The following is a 25,766-nucleotide window of genomic DNA, read 5'->3' as shown; positions in this document are numbered from 1 at the left end:
ATAAAACTGAAATATAGGTGAAGTTAAAACACAAGGTAGGATGGGACTAAGTGCTATAAAAATTCTGACATAATAAACATTTGTATTAAAAGAAGAAAAGAATAAAACCAAAAACAGTTTAGGCTGTGTAAAGTGGACAATGATGTTATTGGTTTATACAGAATGCCTGATTAGACAATATTTCCAGTACTGTGTTAAATGGGTTTATGACTATAAAATAAATCTGCTTCACACCAATGTTGACACTAAACAGATGCTGTGTTTAAAAGCACTTAAGACTATAAAAATCAGTCTGCTTTACCCCGTGCACTGGTTAACTTACATAAATTAGATTGTTTTTCAGGTTTGTTTTTCTTATTTAATTTAATTTTTTTTTTTTTTTTTTATTTCCAACAAATTTATGACAGTTAGATTTCTGAACATATGTTTATTATTTTTACATATTCATAACTAGAAATAAGTTCTCAAAAGTTGTAAAAAAAATAAATCATTTTGCTGGACTAATATTTTGTCAACTTTTACGCCCCAAAAGTAAAGTTACATCCATTTTCTGTCCAAATTTAAAAATAAATAATTCCTATATTTTATATTTAATATTATGGAAGTAAAAGAAAAAATTGTAAAGTTTATATGAAATTATGTTAAATTTTCTGACTAATTCAAGAGCATCTGAAAGTAAAAAAAATAAGTTTATCAAAGCCAAACTGTCATGTAGCAAATAAAAACAATCAAAATGGGTTCTGACAATTTCTAAGAGAGCTTGCTTGTTACATTTACAAACTACAATACAAATTGCCAGAACTAAAAACAGGAAAGACTCTGCCAGTCTTTAGCCATGATACCGAGGGCATAACCATTCATCAAAATAATGTCAAGAACTTCAAACTGACAGCCATTGTTGATCAGCAAACGCCCATCTTCCACTTTCTGTACTTTCTCCCGCTATTTAATTTCCTCTTATCAATCAATAGCCAAGTTTTCAATCTGTTATGGCGATGAAAAATATTTTCCGATAATTACTTTTACAATGCATAAAAACATATCTGAAATCTCGAGCTGTCTGGAAAAATCATTTTAACAGAAATGTTGATGGAGAGAGAAAAAAAATGAGTTCAGTTTGAAATTAATTAGTTATATTATGTACTTTATTAAATGTAATCCATACCCACTGTTTATACATGCTGTCAAGGAAATACAATTTGATCTACAGCACTTACGACAGAAAGAAATTAACTTTTTCATTTCTTTTCTTTGACATGTAACATATCATGTGAAAAGGTATTACTGTTGTTGTTGTTTTTTCAACAACATTATTAATTTTCTTTTGTTTTGCTTTTTGTCTATCTAAAAATGTATTAACAGAACATGAATTCAACTCTTCACACCACCAGAGAAGTGCCTGATGCTGCATCTTATCTAAATGGTATCATTTCAGGGTATATTATTGTAAAACTATCACCATATACATGTACCTTAACAATTAAAAAAAAAAGTTTAAAAAAACCCCATATCTACAAAATATTACAGGAACAATTTTACAAACATTGTTGTTTTTCCAATATAATAACTAGATTGTAGTAGTGACATACATGTATATGTACATAAAACTATAGTCATTAATTGTTTGTTGATACTGCAACTTTTTAATGTTATTTTGTGCACTCTGTTCCAATGTGGAATGTTTAAATGCAATAAATTGTATCGTGTATCTTGTAACATTTTAACTTTACATATTCAACATAATGAAACAGAACTCTTCTTTTCATTGCTACCATATTTTAATTATTTCATTTTGGAGTTCAATTTATATTAATAAATGTTATTTAAAGATGTATACAACTTCGACTTTGTTTAACATTATCTGACAAAATGACAAAAACTGTCTATTAACTTTACCTGACAAGTGGACAAGTTGACAAGAAATCATTAAGGCTGTGCTTAACCTAAAACCTCCAATAACAAATGGGAAATTGGTGAAAACATGTCAGGTTGAAGTAAAAACAAACAACATTCTGTTACTTTGTGAACTAGAAAGGTCTGTTCCACATTTCTGAGAGAACCGCCCAGCCAAGACACACAGGGATAACAGCGTGGAGTAATGTGGATTCATTCCTCCCTTATATCTCAAAATCTATCTCCAGCTTGCAAACAGATGGTCAATTTACAACACAGCTTTTTTAGCAAGCCACAAAGTCAAGAAAAATTTGAAGGAAAGTTTACAAGGAATGGAAAAGAAAAAAAAACTGAAAGAAAAAAAATGTGGATAACTCCTAATGTTTGTTTTAAGATAAAAACATCTTCACACAGATGGTGCTGAAGTACTGTGAAAAAAATTAAAAAATTAAATCATGCACTGACTTGCCTCATTCAGATTTAGTAAAAAGTTGGAAAAAAAAGAAAGTTTTTTAAAATGTTTCCTTTCTTAAATGAGAAGAAAAAGAAGACGAAAGTGAAGATAATGATAATGCAACGCGACACGGCCTCTGTAAATCCAGTTGTAGCTAGTGGCTTATATAACTACTACTTATATGCACTCTTTACAGCATACTCGCCCACACAAGCACTGAAACAGTGGAACATATTCCTGATTTGGACAGAACTCTCTGGCAAAGGCTCGTGTCCATGATGTGAGTGCTTGAACAGTTCTCTGATAGAAAGTTTGTTTTGTTCAACGACACCACTAGAGAACATTGATTTATTAATCATCGGCTATTGGATGTTAAACATATGGTCATTATGACACAGTCATAGAGATGAAACCTGCTAACTTTTTCCATTAGTAGCAAGGGATCTTTTATATGCACCATCCCACAGACAGGAAAGCTCATACCACAGCCTTTGATATACCAGTTGTGGTGCACTGGCTAGAACCAGAAAGGCCCACTAATGGGGATGGAAGTTCTCTGATGGAGACATGCCAAAAAATTACCCTCACCCACAGTGGAACATGAACTAGATTGTGGGTGTATTTGATATATCAACTCCATACATAAAAGTCACTTTTATAGTCAGTATAATAGTGTATCCTTTGTTGATTCCTAGGTATCTAAATATGCTTTTTGTTCAAATGACCCTAAATCATCATTAGAACTTTATTAAATTTTTTTAACCAAAATGTTTATTACTGGTAATTTATTTTGAAACACATTCCAAGAAAATTTATGGATACTAAAATGTAAGTCATTTGGTAGTTTGATATTTCTTCATTATCTCATGTCAGTTTTTGAGAGGAAAAAAACAAACATTAGCCAGTATTCTATAGCTGAAATTTAGTTTAGTTACACACTCCATTCCAAGAAAAAAAGCTATGATATGTACTGTCCTATATATGGGAGAGTTGTGCACAACATAGCCTTAGTTTAAACAGTGCTGAGGTGTCATTAAATCGCTCGATGCTTATTTGGTCTAGAATCAATCCCCGTTGGTGGGCCCATTGGGCTATTTCTTGTTCCAACCAGTGAACCACCACTGGTACATCAAAGGTCATGGTATGTACTACCCTGTCTGTGGGATGGTGCCGAAAAAAAGATCCCTTACTGCTAATTAAAAAGAGTAGCCCATGAAGTGGCAACAGTGGGTTCCTCTCTTAATATCTGTGTGGTCCTTAACCATATGTCTGACACCATATAACCGTAAATAAAATGTGTTGGGTGCATCATTAAATAAAACATTTCCTTCCTTCCTTTCCGTGGCATTAAATAACTAAATATTCCTTTTCTTTTCTGTATCAATATGATTTTTGGACTACCGTAGTTCACCGTTTTCATCAACTGAAAATATCCCACACTTTCCTAAACTGCGCACAAAATATTTCCTTAAACCTGTCAACAGCAGTGCAAGATGGTGGTACCATTCTGCACAAGGTTGTCCATGGGAAGTTTTCCTTCTATCAACAAGAGAAAACTGATTTGTCCCAAGTAATGATAAGCATGTAATTAACTAAATGAGAACCATATGGGCTTGAACGATTTTACTTGCAGCCAGTGTCCAGGCTGTGTGTGTGTACACCAAACAAAAATACACTTTGCATGACAAATGTTCACATTTTCATCTCACTGCAAATTAAGTTTCTAAGATTATCAGCTTTTAAATAAAACTGAAGCCATTTTTATGAATTGTTTATCTAAATGAGTGGGATATTGTCCACTAATAAGGGATTGCAAATGATTTTAAAAACTGAACTTTATTTAACTTTGTTTAGTACATCTTTTCTTAATTTAGATGAAACGTATATATTTTAATACTACATTTATATGTAACAAAGAAAAAAAAAAGACACCCCCCTCCCCCCAATAAATCAAACAAAATCAATAACAAAAAAAGAAAGGAATAGTTGACAATATACCTCAGCATCTATGACATGCAAGTGTTAAATATAGTTTACGGTAATTGTGAGACCTGGTTTAGAGAAGAAACCCACTTTTCTCACAGAGTAAACCTAGTAATATCCCAGTCCACTAATAATAAAATACACCACTAATAACATTCACCAACATCTCTTATAAATGACTGTTATACCTTTCCTATACCTGTAAATAAATATCATTAATGAAAAAAATACACACATGTGCATTACCTGGTAGTTAAAATACCAAAATCCAATGGTACATATCAGTAGACGTTTATGTAACAAATATTGCTATTGCCAGTATCGAAAATATTTTCCAAATTAAAGCCAAATCAAAATTAAACTGAATTTGGTGAATAAATTTCAAAATAAACTTCCTAAAAAGATAATTTGTTTTTAATTTAACATTTTCTTTAATACATTTAATTATGCACTAGAGCAGACATATGTTTAACATGTCTCAACATAGCACAGGTTCAAAGCTATAGTGGGTTTTTTTTCAACAAATACATATAGGACATATGTATTTAAAAACATGAAGTCTAGTAACTTTCGTGATGACATTTCACTTCATTTGTTACACTTGGCCACTGATGCTTCAGCATATGTTAATGTCCCAAACAAGACTAATTTCTGAATGTGAAGCTTGCTGAAATTCTAAATTAAAATTTCACCATGTCAGGTTTGTGCCACAAGACCTCAATTAGTTTAGTCAGTGGGACTCATTAAAACTGTTGGCAAATTGACCTTCAATCAGGTCTTATCGAGGGTCCCGATAACGCACCGACCTCACATCTGCACCATTGTGTGAACTGTGTGGACTTTCTATTAGAAGAGATGTAGCATGTAATGGGGTGTAGAGAAGGCCAGGAACATCTGGTAAGGTGCTGGCATCACATAAAAACAAGTACTTTCATGTGCCTATTAGATAGAAATGATTCACTCAAAGATAAACACACAGTCAACAGTCAGTTCTGAAAATATTGGATTTGAAAAAAACTGAAGAAAAAAAAGAGAGAAAAAAAGGAAACAAAATCTCCAAAAGTTCCTATGATTCCAATGTGCACATCACATGCAATAAAAATTTATCTTATCTACTAGCCAATTTAAATCATGTTCTCAGTTCTATATCAATACATAGTCAACAACACTGATTATAATGGCTAATGAAACATCAAAACAAAGGTGTCACAACTGCAATGATTCTATTACTGTATTCAAGACAGAGTCCAAAGGATATTTTAAGAAAGGCATGCAATACCATAGAAGTAGTGGGAAAACAAACACAATTTAATTAAGGTAATTAACATGTATCCATCAGATAGGGTTAGCTTCTTAAAATGTGGTTATCAAAATGACAAAGTATAATGATCAATTCAAAGCCATACATGTGCAGAAGAATCTGAACAGAGATGAAAATGACATTGGACAAACAATGTGCAACATTTTGCTGAGTCTGGAAAAGTTAAAGGGTGACTGTGACCTTTTTTTAGAACATGAATAGAAACAATTTTTGGGTAGTACTAAAACTGGAATTCCTGCAAAAAACAATCTAGAATACTTTTATCTCTGAATGTAGCAGAAATTACATTTAATCTGTCGGAAGATAAAGTTAAAGTTAAAGTTTGGTTTATTTAATGACACCACTAGAGAACATTGGTTTATTAATCATCGGCTTTGATGTCAAACATTTGGCAATTTTGACATAGAGTCTTAGGAAATGTGCTATATTTTTCCATTAGTAGCAAGGGATCTTTTATATGCACCATCCCACAGACAGGATAGCACATACTACAACTTTTATTATACCAGTCATGGTGCACTGGCTGGAATGAGAAATAGCCCAATGGGCCCATTGATGGGAATCGATCCTAGACCAACCGTGAGAGGATTTTACCAGTGGGCTACGTCCCACCCTTGTGCATTAGTCTATATTCATGCGAGAATTCCAACTGTTGAAGGGTTTTTTTCTTGGTTGCACTGTATTTTATGAGTTGTTGAAATCAGACCTAGGTTGTCGGTAGATAAGATAGTGCCGATCACCGAAGTCATCACAGTGATCAGCTCTGAGAAAGCAGAGGTCAGTACACTACCCCTGGTGGTCTCCCAGCACACTTGTTGGAACACATAAACCATATGGATTATGGCTCCTGGGCCTGCAGAGGTGACCACCTCTCCATATATTACCTGTAACACACGATTAGCTGTGATATACGGGCTGTGCTTGATCATTATTACACACATTTGGCTTTGATGACACGTCATGAGATATGGTTCAATTAACTTAGATATGTCTAAAGATTGCAAGCTTTTTTTTATTCACAACCTACATTATTTTATTTTTTATTTTAAGGATGGCACTTGATAACTAGTTGAAAAGGATGCCTTAAATAACACAGATACATAATGTACACAAATTACAAATGTGTCAAACAGTCATTTTAAAAGAAGAATTGTTAACCTTTACAGGGCTTCTAGATTATGGTAGCCCTACTTCCATGGCTAGTGATATTCAATGTTGGGCTAGTAAATAACTACTATTGCCATGCCCGACAGCTAGTGAAAAAAAAAAAGTCAAATGTTGCAATTAAGTCGATTTTGTGAATATGAATATCCTGCCCCCACCCCAACCCCCCAAAGTTAGTGTTTTTAAGCTCTATCTCCCTCTTTAGGTGACATATTATTATTACTATTATTTAGTAAAATTGTATTAAAAGTAAAGTAGGGCTAGTGAATTTTTAATAGGGGCTAGTACATTTTTTAAATCACTGATCCCATGGCTAGTGGATTTGATAAAACTTCTAGAAGCCCTGCTTTAATGGGTTTAAGGTTCTTCTTGCCATGGGTAAAGACATCACTGGAAACTTCAAAAGTAATGAATCAATGAAACCGTAAAAGTTTTTATTTTGCAAGCAAAACCCAAAGTGATAGAATGCTCATCTAAGGTGTCCTCAGGATTTTCCTCTGTCACAATCAGTGGCCCGTATTTGTTTAACAACACCTCAACATATTTTAAAACTATGGCTATTTGCTGCCTAACATATGGTTATTTCTAAATGGTAAAAGAGGAAACACACTGCCACAACACAAACTACTCTTACAAAATGGTAGCAAGGGATCTCCTACATGCACTTTTTCATAAACAGGACAGCACATACAATGGCCTTTGTTATACCAGTTATGCTATTGGATGGGATGTAAAAGAAAACAACCCCAAAACTATTGAGTTCACAGACCATTGTAAATTCTATCATTGAGCACACAACCATTGCGCTATATCCGACTCTGTTTACAAGTTTAAGCATGGGCACAGATCCCACTGTGTCTTGTTAAGAAAATTTAACTGAGCAATTGCAAATGTTGGTCGAAATCAATCCAAAGAATAAACTATAACAGTTAAAATGGCAACATGATAGTCTAAAGGGACATAAATTAAATTATTTTCCTTAAAATAAGTTATCTTCCAAGATTGTTCCTCTGGTCTATGGCAGCTCTGTTCAATAAATTTAGCTTTACATGATTTCCCTTGCTGACCCTGACAAGATAAAAAAAATTAAAAAAGCCCACACACAAATGTATGAACAGTTTCATTCCTTAATTCATTATATTGCAATTTTGAATTTTTAGAAGTAAAGTTATTCTTGGTTTTAGTTATGGAATTTGGCAGGTAATCAAATTTAATCTTGATACATAAATTAGAACTAATATACATATCAAGGAATATTTTTTTAATGACCATTATTGTTAAAAAATTTTTTAATGAAAAACAATGAAGTGATCTTAATGATGCCTAAAGTGGATACAAAATATCTGTCATGAAATCTTTCTCCAGTGCTCTACAACTGGTATATCAAAGTACATGGTATGCACTGTTCTGTTTGAAAGTCAATATAAAATGTCTCATTACTTATCAGTGGCAATAAACCATATATAACAAGACAAAAGCATTAAAATAGTTATAATCGTCATCATTACCAAATTTTACTATGGCTACTTGATTAACATTAGGATGTTTAACCATGCAATTAAAAAACAAGAGAGCAAAAGGTTTGTTTATCTAACAACAAAAGCACAATTCAAGTTGTGGCAACTTATTCTCTAACACTCCAGTGTATTAGAGGAAAAACCCCACTGCCTCAACACAGGGCTGTTCCTTTCAAATTGAAGCAAGGGATCTTTTATATTAGCTTTCACACAGACAGAACAGCACCTACCATGGCCTTTGATATAACAGCCATAGGGCATTGGTTGAGATGGAGGAAAAAAAACACAAACAAACAACTGGATCCATTGTGAGAAATCAATTCTACCACACACTGTACCTACACGTGAAGCAACCGTGCTACCACTGAAAGTTCAACACAGTGCCCCGAGTTGGACATTCTTATGCATGGGTAGCACAGAAATAAAACGTATCATCATTAATAGATATTACTGTAAGCAATCAAGAGATGAACTCCATGGGAGACCCATAACATGAGCAGCTGACAGAAGTGTCAGATAAAGTCATGTAAAGTTTCACCAGTCCGTGTAACAGGTTCCCCCATGCCACACTCCGTTATGAGACAAAGACCAGATGCAGGTCTGACAGATGAACAACATCCCTTCTCCCTTCAACTCCTGATGCACCAACCTGCAGCACGTTCTCACCAATTTGCATTTCCCCTTTGGCAGAGATTAAACTTGAACTCTTCACTATCTAACAGCATTTTAAAACCCTGGCAGATAGGCCTCAGCAAGTTGCAGACCTTCTGATGACAATCTGATGACGCTGGGTCAGCACAATTTATTTCATAGCTCAACACCTTTAATTTCATTGCTCCTGGTATTCAGTGATTAAGCTGGCTGAAAAATCCTGTTACAACACTGCCCCAGAGAAATTTTGGTAATACAGCGATACTGTTAGCAAAGTGACAGAATGTTATTTAAAAAACTGGCTTCGGTGGCACAGTGGTTAAGCCATCGGACTACAGGCTGGTAGGTACAGGGTTCACAGCCCGGTACTGGCTCCAACCCAGAGCGAGTTCTTAAGGGCTCAGTGGGTAGGTGTAAGGCTACTACACCTTCTTCTCTCTCACTAACCACTAACCAACTAACAACTAACCCATTGTCCTGGACAGATAGCCCAGATAGCTAAGGTGTGTGTGTGCCCAGGACAGCATGCTTGAACCTTAATTGGATATAAGCACAAACATAAGTTGAAATGAAAAAATTAAATATTTAGAAAATAGCCAAATTATTTAGCAAAACTTAATAAAAGCTGAACAAGTTAATTCTATAATTATAAACTATATTTGCCAAAGTGAACTAAGGTTTTTAATTTGTAAAATGACAACAAAAACACTGCTTATTTCACAGCTAAAATTTTAAAGACAACAAATTAAAAAAAAAAAAACCCTGAATATTTTATTATATATACCTACATGTAGCATATACACTGATATAATATTTCTATCATAAATCACACACAAAAATGATACCCCATATCCTAGCCTTATTCACACTGTGGTGACACACTGACAGTGTGGTATGAATGACGACTAAGGTTATGAATATTTTGAAAGTTGATAGAGGGAACAGGTTTGAGCTGTGCTATGTTATCAAGTCTCAGCTGTCACTGCGGATCGCGTCTGTCCACCTTACAGACGGGTTGATCTGTCGGGGATCAGCCTAACATGACAGACTTAAGTAATGGAATCTCCAGCCACTATTGAAAGTATTTCTGCTTGTCAGTGAGTTTTACTATAAACTTATTTATTTTCTATTATAAACATAAATTATTCTTGATTCATATTCCACTCTCCTTAAATTTTACTTCAAGATTATTATTTATTTATTTTATCATAGAAGCATAATATATATATTGTGATTATTTCATTTTTATTACAAAAGCATCCCCAATTTCTGTTTAATAGCATTACAAATAAAGTATTCTTGTTTTTGAAATTAAATACAGTACAAATGATTCATTTCTATTATAAAGATAAGCATCTATCTTGTACTTGAATTCCACAAAAATTATCGTTCCATTAAATTTATGAATAAAATTCTTTTTTCAATTAGATAAGGTAAGATAAACTCTTATTGCATTATATCCGGACCATTTCCTACATGCCCACATGGATATTTCATTTAACAAAATAACAAAGGCAGTATACAACTAAATTTTAAAAAAAATGCAAATGATCCAATCTCCATTTCTGCTGTATATAATTTAAAATGCAAATAGCTTCCAGTGTTCATGTAGATAGTGGTATTCTACCATGTCTTCGTGGTTCATTAAGCACACGCACATCATCACCTGTAACATCTGCTCATTTGTCAAACCCAAGCATTTATGCACGGCCCATTTATTGTGAAATCTGTCTGAACAAGCTGAGCTGTCACAACTTCTTACAAGTCCAGGTCACGCCAAAACACTAGCAAGACCGCTTGAGACAAAGAAGCCAGGAACCCCAGCAACGAATACTGCCCAAGAGCTGTGGCCAAGGGGAAGGCTTTACTGTCCCCCATGGAGGGCAATAAATAACCTCTTCATCATGCCCGGTTGGTTCCCATACAACACTAACCACCTGGTTAATTTTCATACCTTCACAAATTAGATTTGGTTTCCACTAAAAGGTAATGTGCTGTCTGGTTCTGTGCCAGTTGGAAGTGGAGATGTACCACAGTGGTTCTGAGGGTATAGGTAGGTGGTGGTGTGTGATGTGTGTGTGTGTGTGTGTGTGTGTGTGTGCGTGCATGTGTGTGAGCATGTGTGAGGTTACTATTACTAACACACTAATAACAAAGATTAATTTTATTTAAATTAAAAAACCCACCAGGTACTAAAACAAAATCAGCTTAACCTATATGCTTATGTTGAGTGCAAACCTCAAGGAATATATCACTGATATACATACAAAATGGTACTGAAAAACACTTACATTGTAAAACGTAAAGTGCTTTTCCAATATTCTAGAGATGACTTCTTGTCACTCTTCAAAGACATGGACTGGGATATGAAGGTGGACAGCAAAAGAAGTTGAAAGATAGAAACAGCTGCCAGTTCGGGAAGATATGTGATGGAAGTCAAAGAGAAAGAAAGGAAAAGCCAAGGGTGCTGAAGGATAAAAAGAAAAAAAAAAGAAAGCAAAAGAAAAAAGAAAGAAGAAAGTAAAAAAGGAAAGTAGATCTCCTGGTCCTGTTGACTATTCACCCCCTGTTTTTACCCTGGACAGGGGGTAAGCCTTTGTAACAGGGAATGGTGAAACAAAAAAGAAAGAAAGAAAGAAAATAAAGAAAATATAAAAGGAAATTAAATTGGTGCCTACCTTTGCATATCTCTGAGCGTATGTGCCAGTGAGGAGTGAGTGGAAGATGATGATGGTTTCGTCGAGGTCCCACACAAACACTCGGTCCAGGTCCGACTCCGGGCCTGGTGACGGCTGGGTCCGACTCCGCCCGCGGGACCGCGATCCTCGTCCTGCAAACATCAACACGTTGGACAATCACTACTGATTATACCGCCATTTGGAAGTCAATACTGCTTACATTGTCATTTAACATACACAACTGCTTACATTGTCATTTAACATACACAACTGCTAACATTATCATTTAACATACACAACCGCTAACATTATCATTTAGCATACACAACCGCTAACATTATCATTTAGCATATACAACCGCTTACATTGTCATTTAACATACACAACCGCTTACATTGTCATTTAACATATATACAACATTGTCATTTAACATACACAACCGCTTACATTGTCATTTAACATATATACAACATTGTCATTTAACATATACAACTGCTTACACTGTCATTTAACATACACAACCACTTACATTGTCATTTAACATATACAACCGCTTACATTGTTATTTAACATACACAACCGCTTACAATGTCATTTAGCATACACAACTGCTTACATTGTCATTTAGCATACACAACCGCTTATATTGTCATTTAACATACACAACTGCTTACATTGTCATTTAACATACACAACTGCTTATATTGTCATTTGACATGCACAACCGCTTACATTGTCATTTAACATGTATACACAACCACTTACATTGTCATTTCACATGTATATACAACCGCTTACATTGTCATTTCGCATACACAACCGCTTACATTGTCATTTAACATACACAACCGCTTACATTGTCATTTAGCATGTATACACAACCACTTACATTGTCATCTAGCATACACAACCACTTACATTGTCATTTAACATACACAACTGCTTACACTGTCATTTAACATACACAACCGCTTACATTGTCATTTAACATGTATACACACCACTTACATTGTCATTTAACATGTATACACAACCGCTTACATTATCATTTAACATACACAACCGCTTACATTGTCATTTAACATACACAACCGCTTACATTGTCATTTAACATACACAACTGCTTACATTGTCATTTAGCATACACAACCGCTTACATTGTCATTTAACATACACAACCGCTTACATTGTCATTTAACATACACAACCGCTTACATTGTCATTTAACATACACAACCGCTTACATTGTCATTTAGCATGTATACACAACCACTTGCATTGTCATCTAGCATACACAACCGCTTACATTGTCATTTAACATACACAACCGCTTACATTGTCATTTAACATACACAACCGCTTACATTGTCATTTAACATACACAACCGCTTACATTGTCATTTAGCATACACAACTGCTTACATTGTCATTTAACATACACAGCCACTTACATTGTCATTTAGCATACACAACCACTTACATTGTCATTTAACATATATACAACATTGTCATTTAACATACACAACCGCTTACAAAGTCATTTAGCATACACAACCGCTTACATTGTTATTTAACATACACAACTGCTTACATTGTCTTTTAACATATACACAACATTGTCATTTAACATACACAACCGCTTACATTGTCATTTAGCATATACAACCGCTTACATTGTCATTTAACATACACAACCGCTTACATTGTCATTTAGCATACACAACCACTTACATTGTCATTTAACATATATACAACATTGTCATTTAACATACACAACCGCTTACATTGTTATTTAACATACACAACTGCTTACATTGTCTTTTAACATATACACAACATTGTCATTTAACATACACAACTGCTTACATTGTCATTTAGCATACACAACCACTTACGTTGTCATTTAACATACACAACTGCTTACATTGTCATTTAACATACACAACTGCTTATATTGTCATTTGACATACACAACCACTTACATTGTCATTTAACATGTATACACAACTGCTTACATTGTCATTTAACATACACAACCGCTTACATTGTCATTTAACATACACAACAGCTTACAATGTCATTTAGCATACACAACCGCTTACATTGTCATTTAACATACACAACCGCTTACATTGTCATTTAACATACAAAACTGCTTACATTGTCATTTAACATACACAACCACTTACATTGTCATTTAACATACACAACTGCTTACATTGTCATTTAACATACACAGCCACTTACATTGTCATTTAGCATACACAACCACTTACATTGTCATTTAACATATATACAACATTGTCATTTAACATACACAACCGCTTACACTGTCATTTAGCATACACAACCGCTTACATTGTTATTTAACATACACAACTGCTTACATTGTCTTTTAACATATACACAACATTGTCATTTAACATACACAACTGCTTACATTGTCATTTAGCATACACAACCGCTTACATTGTCATTTAACATACACAACTGCTTACATTGTCATTTAACATACACAACTGCTTATATTGTCATTTGACATACACAACCACTTACATTGTCATTTAACATGTATACACAACTGCTTACATTATCATTTCGCATTCACAACCGCTTACATTGTCATTTAACATATACAACCACTTACATTGTCATTTAACATACACAACCGCTTACAATGTCATTTAGCATACACAACCGCTTACATTGTCATTTAGCATACACAACCGCTTATATTGTCATTTAACATACACAACTGCTTACATTGTCATTTAACATACACAACTGCTTATATTGTTATTTGACATGCACAACCGCTTACATTGTCATTTAACATGTATACACAACCGCTTACATTGTCATTTAACATGTATACACAACCGCTTACATTATCATTTCGCATACACAACCGCTTACATTGTCATTTAACATACACAACCGCTTACATTGTCATTTAACATACACAACCGCTTACATTGTCATTTAGCATGTATACACAACCACTTACATTGTCATCTAGCATACACAACTGCTTACATTGTCATTTAGCATACACAACTGCTTACACTGTCATTTAACATACACAACTACTTACACTGTCATTTAACATACACAACTGCTTACATTGTCATTTAACATACACAACTGCTTACATTGTCATTTAACATGTATACACAACCGCTTACATTGTCATTTAACATGTATACACAACCGCTTACATTATCATTTAACATACACAACCGCTTACATTGTCATTTAACATACACAACCGCTTACATTGTCATTTAACATACACAACCGCTTACATTGTCATTTAGCATACACAACCGCTTACATTGTCATTTAACATACACAACCACTTACATTGTCATTTAACATACACAACCACTTACATTGTCATTTAACATACACAACGGCTTACATTGTCATTTTGTCGTACACATGTATCTAAGAGTACATCATGGAGACCAAAATAATCAATTTTCTGTTTATTACCAAGTAATAGTGTTACAGTAAGAGCGTGACTTAATAATGTGCTTTGTAAAACATTATTCTCAGGTGTATTGTACAGGATGGACACATTCATTTCAATTCAACTTATTTTCATGCTTATATCCAAATAAGGTTCAATCAAGCATGCTGTCCTGGGCACACACCTCAGCTATCTGGGCTGTCGTTCCAGGACAGTGGGTTAGTCGTTAGTTGTTAGTGGTTAGTGAGAGAGAAGAGGGTGTAGTGATCTTACATCTACCCATTGAGTTGTTAAAACTAACTCTGGGTAGGAGCCGGTACCGGACTGCGAACCCAGTACCTACCAGCCTTATGTCTGATGGCTTAACCACGACACCACAGAGGCCGGTGGATGGAGACAAAATAAAGTTTTCCATTTATTACCAAGTTATCGTGTGACTTGTATGGGTGTGGGACTGTGCAACTTCAACAAAACCACTACATTCATAACTAAGTTTACATTATATGATTACAAATTGATTTTTATGCAGTTTATAATTTAGGCTGGAGTTTGAATCAAAACCTTTGGCATGGTGCACAATTGTTTCCTAGAATATTGCACTTTAGACCACTATGCCATGTATTTGTATTATCAACACTTTTTTCAAGTCTTCTAAACACAATCAGAAGGAAGGAAATGTTTTATTTAACGACACACTCAACACATTTTATTTACGGTTATATGGCATCAGACATATGGTTACGGTCCACACAGATATTGAGAGAGGAAACCCACTTTCACCACTCCATGGGCTACTCTCAAGGGATCTTTTATATGAACCATCCCACAGACAGGATAGTACATACCACGACCTTTGTTACACCAGTTATGGAGCACTGGCTGGAATGAGAAATAGCCTAATGGGTCCACCGATGGGGATCGATCCTAGACGAACGCTTTACCATTGGGCTACGTCACGTCCCCAAACACAATCAGAATACATTCTTAACACGGGGAACAGAAACAGCTGATTACTAATACTATACTGGAAGCAATGCAAATGTTGGTGGAATACACCATTTGTTGTCAATGGATTTGAAAGAATTTACAATCACAAAGAAAAGGAAGTGTGTATAGTGCATCAAAGTGTTTACTATATGAAGGGTCGGTCCAGAAGGAATAACCTGTGTGTCACATTTTTAGTACAGTGATATTATTTAACTTTAACATTTACAACTCTGAAATCGTGCAATGTTTATGCCTAAGAAAGCATAATTTATCAACTACTTTTAATGGCCTACAATAATTGTAGGTTTTTAATTGAGTGTATCATAGTAACTTTCACATACATGACCGTTGTAATATTGACTATCTGTTTGGACATCATATGCTATTGCCATGGACCTTTCATATATTTCAAGGATTTAAGTATTTCAACAAGTCATTTGTTTGGTTGTAACAAACATGACTAATTTTGAAAGGAATGTTGTTAGCACTAAATTATTAACTAGTATAGACAGATGTATGGGCAGCTATTTTATCAGAAAACAATCAATAATGAAAAGTCAGACCAAAATATGCAAGTGCTAGAATCATGCAACTAACTACAGCTATAAATGCTAGATCTTTGCAACTGACCTCTTCAAATATTGTTTTATCCACACAAAGTATTCAGTTATAGTCTACATTTAATAGCTTTTATGTTCTTTAGAACAGAACATTATTTGGTTTGGTCAGGACACATCACTGGGTCGAAATGTTTTAGTTTTTTTAAATGCTTGTGTTGTTTTATCACAGACTCTGTCCAAACTGGCTTTTGTTTCATATCAATTATTTCCAAAAATGATAACTGTAACTGTAACATTTAAAACAGTATTAGAGAAAAAACCTGCTGTTACCATACTAGTTACAGTAGGCTCCAAATCTGTTCTTATTACTAAAAAGTCCTTAAGTACATTCCACTGGTTTTGTGGGTCAGACAGAGTCCACTGAATATATCTGCATCAACAATTCGACCCCCCGATGAATGCAAAGATCTGCATTTGACTACTTGAAATATAAAACTTACTTGTACCATTTTCTTTTAGAGGAGGAGATGGACTTGACATTGCTGAACCATACTGGGTCTCTGCTGGAAAACACATTTCAGAATATCAATCATAAGTGCTACAAAATGGTAATACTTTAAAAAAACCCCACAAACACACACAGACATACACATGTACGCATGCATTCACACAGACACATGCATGTATGTATGCCTGCAAACAGACACACACACACATGCAGGAAAAGCACACACACACACACACACACACACACACACACACACACCATTTATGATACAAAGATAAAACTTTATTAGACAAATTGAATCAGGATTTCTATTCAAACTGATGACTTTAGATAACCTAAAAATTGCAAACATATATGTCAAGATTCTTACTATGAGACTTGAATTGAGCCAAGAAAATGAATTCTAAACAAATAAAGAAAAAAATAACAAAGAAAGAAAAAAACAAAAAAACTAACAGTCTGAAATTAGGCTCAAATTGTCAACTCTAATACATGTACTATTATACAATTTAAGCCATATACACTCTTCAAAAAAAGTAGGGGAACTCTAATGAGAATTTACAATTGCCAAAATTTTCAGCTATATTAGCTGTGGAGAATGGTTATATATTAACAGTGAATTAATTGGGCAAACATTACAACCGGTAGTTCAGTATTACAGTAGGTTTTATGACCACCAAAGATCTTGAAGGACGATTGGGGTCAGAAGTGAAATTTGAAAGTTGACATTTTTTTATCAGTAAATCGCAAATTCAAACAATAAAAATGACTAAAAACAAAACAATAACAAATGTATGATTAACAGAATGAAAGAGATTGACAAAAATAATGTTCCACAGTGATTAATGGACCTTCCTGGAAATTGTCAAACTGCGTGATGCATGTGCAAACTATGGAATATTTAATATTTCAGGTTCCACTACTTTTTTTAAGAGTATATTTAATTCAAAGTTTTACTATACCATTAAATCAAATTACTATATTTACTTTATTTACTGATATAATCACAATAATAAAATATTAAAAACAATTTTAAAATTGCTAGAAGCACAGAATAAACCATTGGGATTTTATACTTGCATGCATCCATTAACTGACAGATTATACACAAAATCCAAATAAAAAACACAATTTAATATGCAAATTTGTATTCTCTCTCTTCACATTACCTTATCCATTACATTTTGCACACAAACATTCTACTTCACTTTAGTAACGGAAGACATAATAAACAAAATTACAAGATAAATATTGTATGTATTAAATGAAAAGCAATCGGAAAACGATCCAATTACGCGCGGCCAATACCATGTCTGATGGTGATTAAAAATACATAACATCGTTAATAGACCGTAGCTTTTCCAAAATGATCCCTTTTGTTAGCAATGTCATGCCATTTTCTCTTTGCAACACAACTGTCACATGTCTGCCGAACCGTGACATAAAATATCCAGCAATGATTAAGTCTGGCCAACAGAACAAATAATCAAGGCTTCCTCGTTTTTGACCGACTTGAGGAGAAAAACAAAATCAACAACAGTTCAAGGAATCGTTGAACCGTGGACTACTCGATCCATTAAGTGACCAGCTTCAAACTGACTGATGTTTATGGAACATGAAAAATAAAGCATTCATTGGAAAGAGACAATATGCAGAAAGACAAATTACAGACTGGGAGGGAATAAATCATGCCGGGTGCATCATTCACTGACGATGTCCTTACAACATCCTCGTGCTGTCAGCAGCGGGCCAGATTTATGGGAGCCAAGTCAAAAGTGGTTCTTTCCCACTTGCCGACAACAATGGGTGCTGAATGTATTTCTCAATGTCATTGGCCCGATTGTGTCGCCTGGCAGTTTTAATCTGTGTCTACTTCAGCCGTCAAGAGCCCCTGTTTTATAAGTGGACATCCATTTAAGAATATGTTGGAAAGTATTTGTGAGAGAGAATGTGTTGCCTAAGCTGTGAAAAAAAAACCCCTGTTATAATTGTTGTTTATGATAGATGGCTCTAAAGATACATGTATGTGGGAAGCAAATCTAAAAATTTGAATTAAAAACAGTGTGATATGAGGCAATACTTTGATTTTTTCTTCCATATTTTGTTTGTGTATATGACTGGCTGACTGGCTGGATAGATAGATGGATGGATGGATGGATGGATGAACAGACAGACAGACAGACAGACAGACAGAAAGACAGACACAGATAGCCAGATGAATGGAATTGATGATAAGCAAATTGTTTACTTATTGGCTGTCATGTGTCTAAAATGATCATTCCTTATGGTTAATGTGTAAATATGCTTCTTATATATTGTATTATCAAGTTGACTTTTTATACACAATATCATATTCCTATAGAACCAGGTTTGATTATCTTTTATTGTAAGAAAAAAACAACTTTAAGGTTTGGGGGACTGATCCCCATATCATCACATCCCATTATGCAGATGCCCTACCACATGGCTAATTCCAGCCTCTGGCAAACAAACAACAGAGTAAACAGACCAGTGTTTTCAGTACAAATATCAAAGTCAACAGGGGCAAACAGTGTGAATACCATCCATAAAGCTTTTAGTCCTGTGACAATTATTTTAGCTGGTTTGTCATTTCACGAGGGACTCAATCCACAAACCTGCACTTTGTCATGCTTGGCAAGAAGAAGTAATTGAGAATTTACATAATCAATGGACATGAAGTGTTGTAATGGTCGGGAGGTTTTTTTTAATGCGCGTTCACGTAATTCAATGACGATGACACACTGCAAGATGATGATGCGTAAAACATGACCTTCCTGATCCATCTTCACATTATTAAACAGATGAAATATCCGAAATATGTGACAACATTTCATTTTAACATGAAGCAATATAGTTTTAAATGCTCAGGTGTATACTGATAGTCTGGGGTGGATGAATGTGGGAATGCAAAATTAACTTTCTGTAATTTATTCTTGGTCTTGGTTTTTTGTTTGTCCTGATTAATAAAACCAATGTATGTTGGACCTCGTGATGAAGATGGATGTTGTCAACATTCAGTGGATAAAAACACATAAAAGAAAATTTGGTTGGCTTAATTTTTGTTTTTTTAAGAAGAAAAAAATCCCCCCCCCCCCCACAAGAATAAAGAATTGCATTTGAGTGTACTCCAAGGCAAGGATTGATATTTCACCTCTTAATTTGGGGAAAAAATAAATCAATAAAAAAACGATGGGTGTATCTATCTCTTGACAAATTTTCTACCTGTGCCTAAACAAGTCATAATATGTATCTTGTTTAAACTTTATATTTCTGTGCTTATATCCAATTAAGACTCAAGCACACTGTCCTAGGCAGTCACCTCAGCTGTCTGTCCAGGACAGTTTGGTTGTTTTGTCTAAGGATACCACTAGAGCACATTGATTTATTAATCATCAGCTATTGGATGTCAAACAGTTAGTCATTGTGACATGGCGTGCAGTCAGAGGTAGCTGTGATGTGAATTGCTGTAGGTCAGGGGCTTTATTGATAGCAGCTTTTGTCACTGGATAAAAGGTACTGCTGTTAGAAGAAGGGATCATTTCTGGTTTTAATTTTGTATTTATTTGATACAAATGTTACTGGTTTAAAATTGCTGTAGTATTGCTATAGGTGAGCAGTTCTTCTATGGCAAAAAACCTTTCAAAATTGTCGGAGGTAACAAATTCTAAAACGCAAGCCCTTTAATGGTCAGTTGTTAGTGAGTGAGAAGTCAGTGTATTGGCCTTACTCCTTCCCAGTGAGCTGTTAGCCAGATCTAGGATATAAGCTCAGTCCTTCAGTACCTACCAGCCTTATATCCGATGGCTTAACCACTGATGCCAAAAAGGTCTTGTAACTGGTCAGAAAAAGGAGTACATCTCTCGATCTCTTGACAAGAAAACAATTACAGATGTGAGTACTAACCTGTTGTGGTAGCTGAGGGGACGTCTACAAGTTGATATGTTTGTGTGGAAGGCACTGCGGCAGCTGACGAGACAGACGATGTGGTTGGGATGTATGGAAAACTCGGGTAGTAACCAGCAGCGGCAGCGGCAGTACCATACCCGGGGTAGTAACTCTCCAAGGCCTGCAAGACACAACAGTACGAGAAAATAACTACATGCTACATGTACTATTACATGGATGGAACATCATTAGCTAGATAACTTGTGTCCAATCCTTTTGAGTGTGTATGTGTGTGTGTAATATATATATATATATATATATATATATATATATATATATATATATATATACATGTATATATATATATATATATATATATACATGTATATATAAATATACATGTATATATATATATACATGTATATATATATATACATGTATATATATATATATACATGTATATATATATATACATGTATATATATAATATACATGTATATATATATATACATGTATATATATATATATATATAGATATATATATATATATATATATATATATATATATATATACATACACAGACACATATACATATACATGAATGTACTATATGAAATAAAATATGTTTTAATCAATCAATATACTAATAAAATGATTCCAAATACAATACACCAACTTCTTAAACAATAAGTACATGTATCTGACAGATAAGATATAGAAAAGAAAGGAATGTGTAACAACACCTCAGCATATTTTAAACTGGCTGCTTGGTGTCTTAACACATGATTACTTTGTCTAGAAAGTGATAAAGAAAACTAAAGGCTTCCTATACTAAGCAGGAAACATTTTGTTAAGTCTCACATCAAGATTCGCAATGGAAGTTTCAGAGATGGCTACACAAGTTAAAAATGTTAAATAGCAGTTACTAATCAACTTACAGTTGGTTAGTAACTGTCGCCAATAAAAAAAACACAAAAAAAACACATTCCCTGCTAAGCAACAAGAAATCTTTTATATGCAATCTACCACAGACAGGACAGCACGTACAATGACCTAATGTACCAATTGTGGGTCCACCAAGGGAAATTCATTCTACAACCACTCGGCTACATTCTATTCCACAAGATATAAATTAATTTTTAATTTTTAACTTTCAAATTGCAAAAATGCTGCCATAATAACAGAAATAACTTCTGAAAAGAGTCAGACAAAACTCTTTTTTTTCAGTTCCATTTGGTTTCATTTAACCATTCTTGCAGTCTTGATGAAAAAAAATCTTAGCTTAACACTGGATAAGCATAAGAGTAAAAAATTCTCTTAAAGGTCACCTTACTATTTCTTCCAAATATAGTACAAACACAAACACACAAACACACAAACACACACAAACACACACACACACACACAGATATAACAAAAAAACACCCCAAAACAACTAAGTTATCTACAAATTCCTATATTTTCAAAATTCGCTCAAGTGTGGCAAAGGTATGTCTGAAATAAAATACATCGATCATGGCCTGACAAGAAAACGGGCCTATCCATTGATTTCTCCCAAGCTGTATCCACATAAACAAAGGTAGATCTAGGGATGATCGAAATCATGATGGCGCTCGGTAATCGGATCCCCAAAGAAAGACGCCATCTTGACTCGCGTGTCAATGGCTGCAGATTTATAGCGACACATACTGGCGACGGAGACACATTTAACAATAACACGCAAAAATTACCGCTGGGTTATATACAGCACAGATTGTTCCTGTTTTAAAACTATTTCATATTTCCCCAATGGATCTGTCATGGGTCAGGCCTGTGTTACAAATTTAATGGAAAAACAGGCCAGCGAGATATGGTGTTTTTATTATCAGAATCAGCGGGTTCTGCTCAGTTTTTCTGTCAAGAGTTGTTTAAAATTCCAAACAGCTTTTCTTGGCTGGGGGTTTTGATTAATGGGAAACAAATCTGCTAAGGTAGATATATATATATATATATATAACAATCTTAACAACCACAGTTAATAAACTTATTTTTCAACCTGTCAAGTAAAAAAGACCAAAAGATTGGAATACGATATATATTAATTTTGAATCTTAACTGAGTAACTGGTTTTTTTTAAAACTGGAATATGATAGATATTAATTTTGGAATTTAACTGCTTAACTGTTTTTTCAAGACTAGAACGTGATAGATTTTAATTTTGGATCTTAAACTCTCAAATACTTTTTAAATCATTCCAAAAAATTTCAATATCATTTATAAGTAATTTTAATGAATTAAAGCAAAAAAAAGTTTTAAAAAGCAAAAAACCAAAAACAACTATTTTTATTCAAGCTGGTAATTATAGATTGTGAGAACTCACCTGATTTGAATATCCGGCAGTGTTTGAGGAACAATATGGTGTATTTTGATTTGTACCTGTAATTAAGAAATTGCACAAATTTTCACATATTAAAACCAAACACTACATCACAAATAACAATCAGACTCGTCTATTGAGACCATCTACCGTACACAAATTGGAATTCAGCATTGTTATATACATGTTAAAAATATACACATTTTTTATGCAAAAGGAACATACTTATATGTACTGTAATTACAGAACTCATGTATAACAGTTTTTATTACATAAGATGCCCATCAGTGTAAGTTTGACTGAATATTTAAATCATATGCTTATATCAAATGCTTATATCATGAAACATTCTGGCAAGCATCTTCCATTCACCTCATTAAAAGTTCTCTCTGGTTTCTTTTATTTAAATTGTGAAGACTGCTGGTAAAAGTAATCAACCAACATTATTAATAAAAATTCACAACATATAAAGATTATTTGAAGATAATAATAAAAAAAAGAACATTTAGTGAAATCAAGATAAGAATACTGAACATTTAGCAACATTATTATATCAAAATTTACAAGTTAAAAGAAATTATTAATGAAATAATGCAAAGTTGGTTTGTAATTTAAGTGTAATACCAAAACCATGTAAGAAAAATGTGAATTTTACTAATATTCCAGAGAGTACCATTAATACACAAACCACAAAACATGACCATTAAGGACAATACATTTGTTTTAGACAACAATATTGATGTGAACAGATCAAACATGTAAATATGATGCAAATTCAACACAAGTGTACAGTAATAGTGATATGCAACAACATAAATACATGATACAAAAGATTTTCAAGCAGATTTAAGTAAATTATTTAATTTTATAGGATGTAATATCATTTTTGAAAATCTTAATCTGCTAATTATGATTAAAATAAAAAAGGTTAAGTTAAAGTTTTATCAATCACACCCAAAAATAAATTGTTTAATATTTAAACAATTTAATTAGAGAAGGAATTTCATGCAAACCTATATTTGGAAGAAAAGGGCCAGAAAGCAAATATAATTTTTAAAATTATGAAGAGAAAATTTGTTCATAATTATTGCAGTTGGAGGAAACCAAAGAAGAATATTTTACTCTAATAAGACTGATAAAAATGTGTGAAAATAAAGTAAAATAAAATAATATAATATGTAATAGGTATTTTCTACATGTATGTGTAACTCTCTTACCCGTAAATTCATAAATGCCACTTGTTTTTGAAAGTACTACTTAAAATATATACTGCCATAATTTACTAGTTTAGTAAGTAAACATATCTACAAATTTCCACCATAAATTTTCAATCCGATTAAAACATTTTAAAGATAAAAACTCCCAAGTTATACATGTAATTGCAAAATCTGTTCCTAAAAGATAAGGCACATTACTATTACTGATTAAAAGATAAATCTATTTAGTCCATAAATTTCCAATCACTATCTTGAACAGCTGTGGCTTTTAGGGTAAAAGGGCTACATTTTGAGTCTAACCTAAGAGAGGAGGAGCATTTGGTAGAAGAAAGCCAGAATAAGAGATCCAGTCAGTTGAATACTAACCATAATAGCCCGTACTGTTCTGATACAGGGAGTTATTGCCTGCCATATAGCTGGGAGGGGTAACAACTTGGGCCTGAGGTTTGAGCTTCACTGAAGAGAAAATAAAATTATTGAGCCTCGCTTTCATTACATCCCCTCCCTAGTATGTTAATCAACAACACAACACAGAATATAACAGTATATACAGAACTGGCAATCAGATTTGGACACAAATTTGTGAGCTTTTTTTTTTTTTTTTTACAATGAATGTCAAGTAAAATTAGTATGAACTTGTGTTGCGTAAGTTTTTACCATGCTCATATACCACAGAGGTTTTGAGCATGTCTGCCCTGGAGTTCGATCTCCGGAAAGCCGGGGAGCCAACCCGGGGCAGACATTATGAACTAACCACATAATGGTATCAACAAGCATCCTCTAGTTGCTTAATTGCAATACAGGTCAATTTTATTTCACTATATGATTAAATGTGAGATTAAATAGGTTGTCTTAAGGACATACAGTTTGCAAGATATATGTGGACATCTGAACAAATAAATAAAATACATTTAAAAAAAATTAATATAAAAATATATAAAAACAAACACAACTGATTTTTGCTTTAGCCGTGTTGATTTTTTGACAAACTAAAAGATGTGTAACATAGCTCAGAAATTGTGTGCCCAAAACTGATCTCCAGTTCTTTTAACCATACAGTTTGTAAGTCATGCCTATTCATAACATTCAAGTAGGCTT

General features: G+C 33.8%; 1 protein-coding gene across 3 annotated transcripts in view; it reads right to left on the bottom strand.

Annotated features, from left to right (window-relative positions):
- The window catches only part of LOC121375688 (eyes absent homolog 1-like), a 218,242-nt gene that overhangs the window by 33,473 nt on the left and 159,003 nt on the right, over positions 1-25,766 (bottom strand). For 2 of the 3 annotated variants that reach the window (XM_041503271.1, XM_041503272.1), the window contains exons 9-13: positions 25,035-25,124; positions 23,455-23,510; positions 21,113-21,275; positions 17,181-17,243; positions 11,662-11,813 (exon numbers count right to left, since the gene is read on the bottom strand). In XM_041503271.1, coding sequence (XP_041359205.1) covers positions 11,662-11,813; positions 17,181-17,243; positions 21,113-21,275; positions 23,455-23,510; positions 25,035-25,124 — 524 coding nt within the window. The remainder of the gene's footprint in view (positions 1-11,661; positions 11,814-17,180; positions 17,244-21,112; positions 21,276-23,454; positions 23,511-25,034; positions 25,125-25,766) is intronic. The other variant, XM_041503273.1, reaches the window with a different exon arrangement.

Source organism: Gigantopelta aegis, chromosome 6 (assembly GCF_016097555.1).
Source record: "Gigantopelta aegis isolate Gae_Host chromosome 6, Gae_host_genome, whole genome shotgun sequence".
Taxonomy (NCBI): domain Eukaryota; kingdom Metazoa; phylum Mollusca; class Gastropoda; order Neomphalida; family Peltospiridae; genus Gigantopelta; species Gigantopelta aegis.
Note: the sequence above shows the minus strand (reverse complement) of the source record. Positions and strands in the feature narration are given on the sequence as shown.